Here is a 1313-nt window from a genome sequence, read left to right on the forward strand (position 1 = left end):
CACATTTAGTAAAGTTGTTCCAGTACTTTAAAGTACTGGCATCTATAAATGCTAAGTTTGTGAGGTAAGAATTCCTATGTAAAATCGACTAATTAGAAAATGGGTTCAGTAAATATAGGTATTCTAATGTCTTGAAGATTACCTCTACTATTTATAAATGTAAGAACACAAGTACCATAAATAACCACCCTTAGAAGTGCAATGTATGCTCTATCGTCTTCCTCGTGAATAGCAATACTTTTCCGTCAACAGTAGATCTTTTTTTTTAGTTTAAGTGATCCCTCGTAGTACTGCGAACCAAAACGCTTACTCTTAAGAAAATATGAGGACAAAGATAACGTAATAAATATCAATATTCTAGAAGAAGAATAGTCTCCCAAGGAATTATCAAGACGAAGAAAACGTAACATCACACTTCTAAAAGGAAAATTGTCTGCCTCATTTCCCACGCGATCGGCGTCTGTACCTAATAGCGAGCGCGCGGCGATACTCCACCATCCCCCCGGGAGCCGAGGCAGACAGAGGAAGATCCTGCAGGAGGAGTGACGTCCCGACTTCCAGGAGAGACGAATCCCAACAACGTCCTTCCAGTTCCTAGAAAGATTAATGCAATGCAGGGCATTGTAAATATGAATTTGGTTGCATGCAACTACAAACACACCAGGACCAGCACAAGCAGACATTTACGCTTTACCTTATTGTAAGGACATGTTATATCATTAAGAAATATTAGTTAACAATAGTTTATATATATTGCCTTAAATTAATTACAATATATTTGCAAAAAAAACTCTGAACACTATAGGACTTTACTAATATTAACTTTAATGTAAAAAGCCCTAAACATTATATCTCCCTCAAATTGTCAAGCTACATAGTACTGCACATATATGTATTTAATAACTGAGTACGAGAGCGGTCTGACCGATCTTAATGTAAATGTAAAGTAGTATGGTTATGAAATGGGGATATTTTAAGCCCAATAAAGTAAAAACTAAAATATCACAAAGGCATTTAAAAAGAATCAGTAACTCGGTGACCAGGAACTCGAGCAGCCATAAAAAGTTTAAAGATAAATAACACTGTCCCGAAGATCATGGACTATAACCATTGTTCGTAAACACTGCAACCGACAAAGAGGATTCCTTGTACTATTTTTAGTAGTCTTTGTACTGTAGCTCGGGTATGCAAAGGCGCACTAACTTCAGACATCTAAAAATACAACTACGTGAAATTCCATCATAACATGCGATGCTTCTGTTCCTTTCAAGATATCAATTTACCAGGAAAATCACATCCAACGGCATGATCAT

General features: G+C 36.5%; 1 protein-coding gene across 1 annotated transcript in view; it reads right to left on the minus strand.

The window, feature by feature from the left end:
- Positions 1–1313, minus strand: part of LOC119590831 (xanthine dehydrogenase/oxidase-like) — a 26787-nt gene that overhangs the window by 10474 nt on the left and 15000 nt on the right. Inside the window, 1 exon segment of the mRNA XM_037939587.1 lies at positions 467–594. Within this exon segment, the coding sequence (XP_037795515.1) occupies positions 467–594 (128 nt within the window).

This window comes from Penaeus monodon, chromosome 27, assembly GCF_015228065.2.
Source record: "Penaeus monodon isolate SGIC_2016 chromosome 27, NSTDA_Pmon_1, whole genome shotgun sequence".
Lineage (NCBI taxonomy): Eukaryota > Metazoa > Arthropoda > Malacostraca > Decapoda > Penaeidae > Penaeus > Penaeus monodon.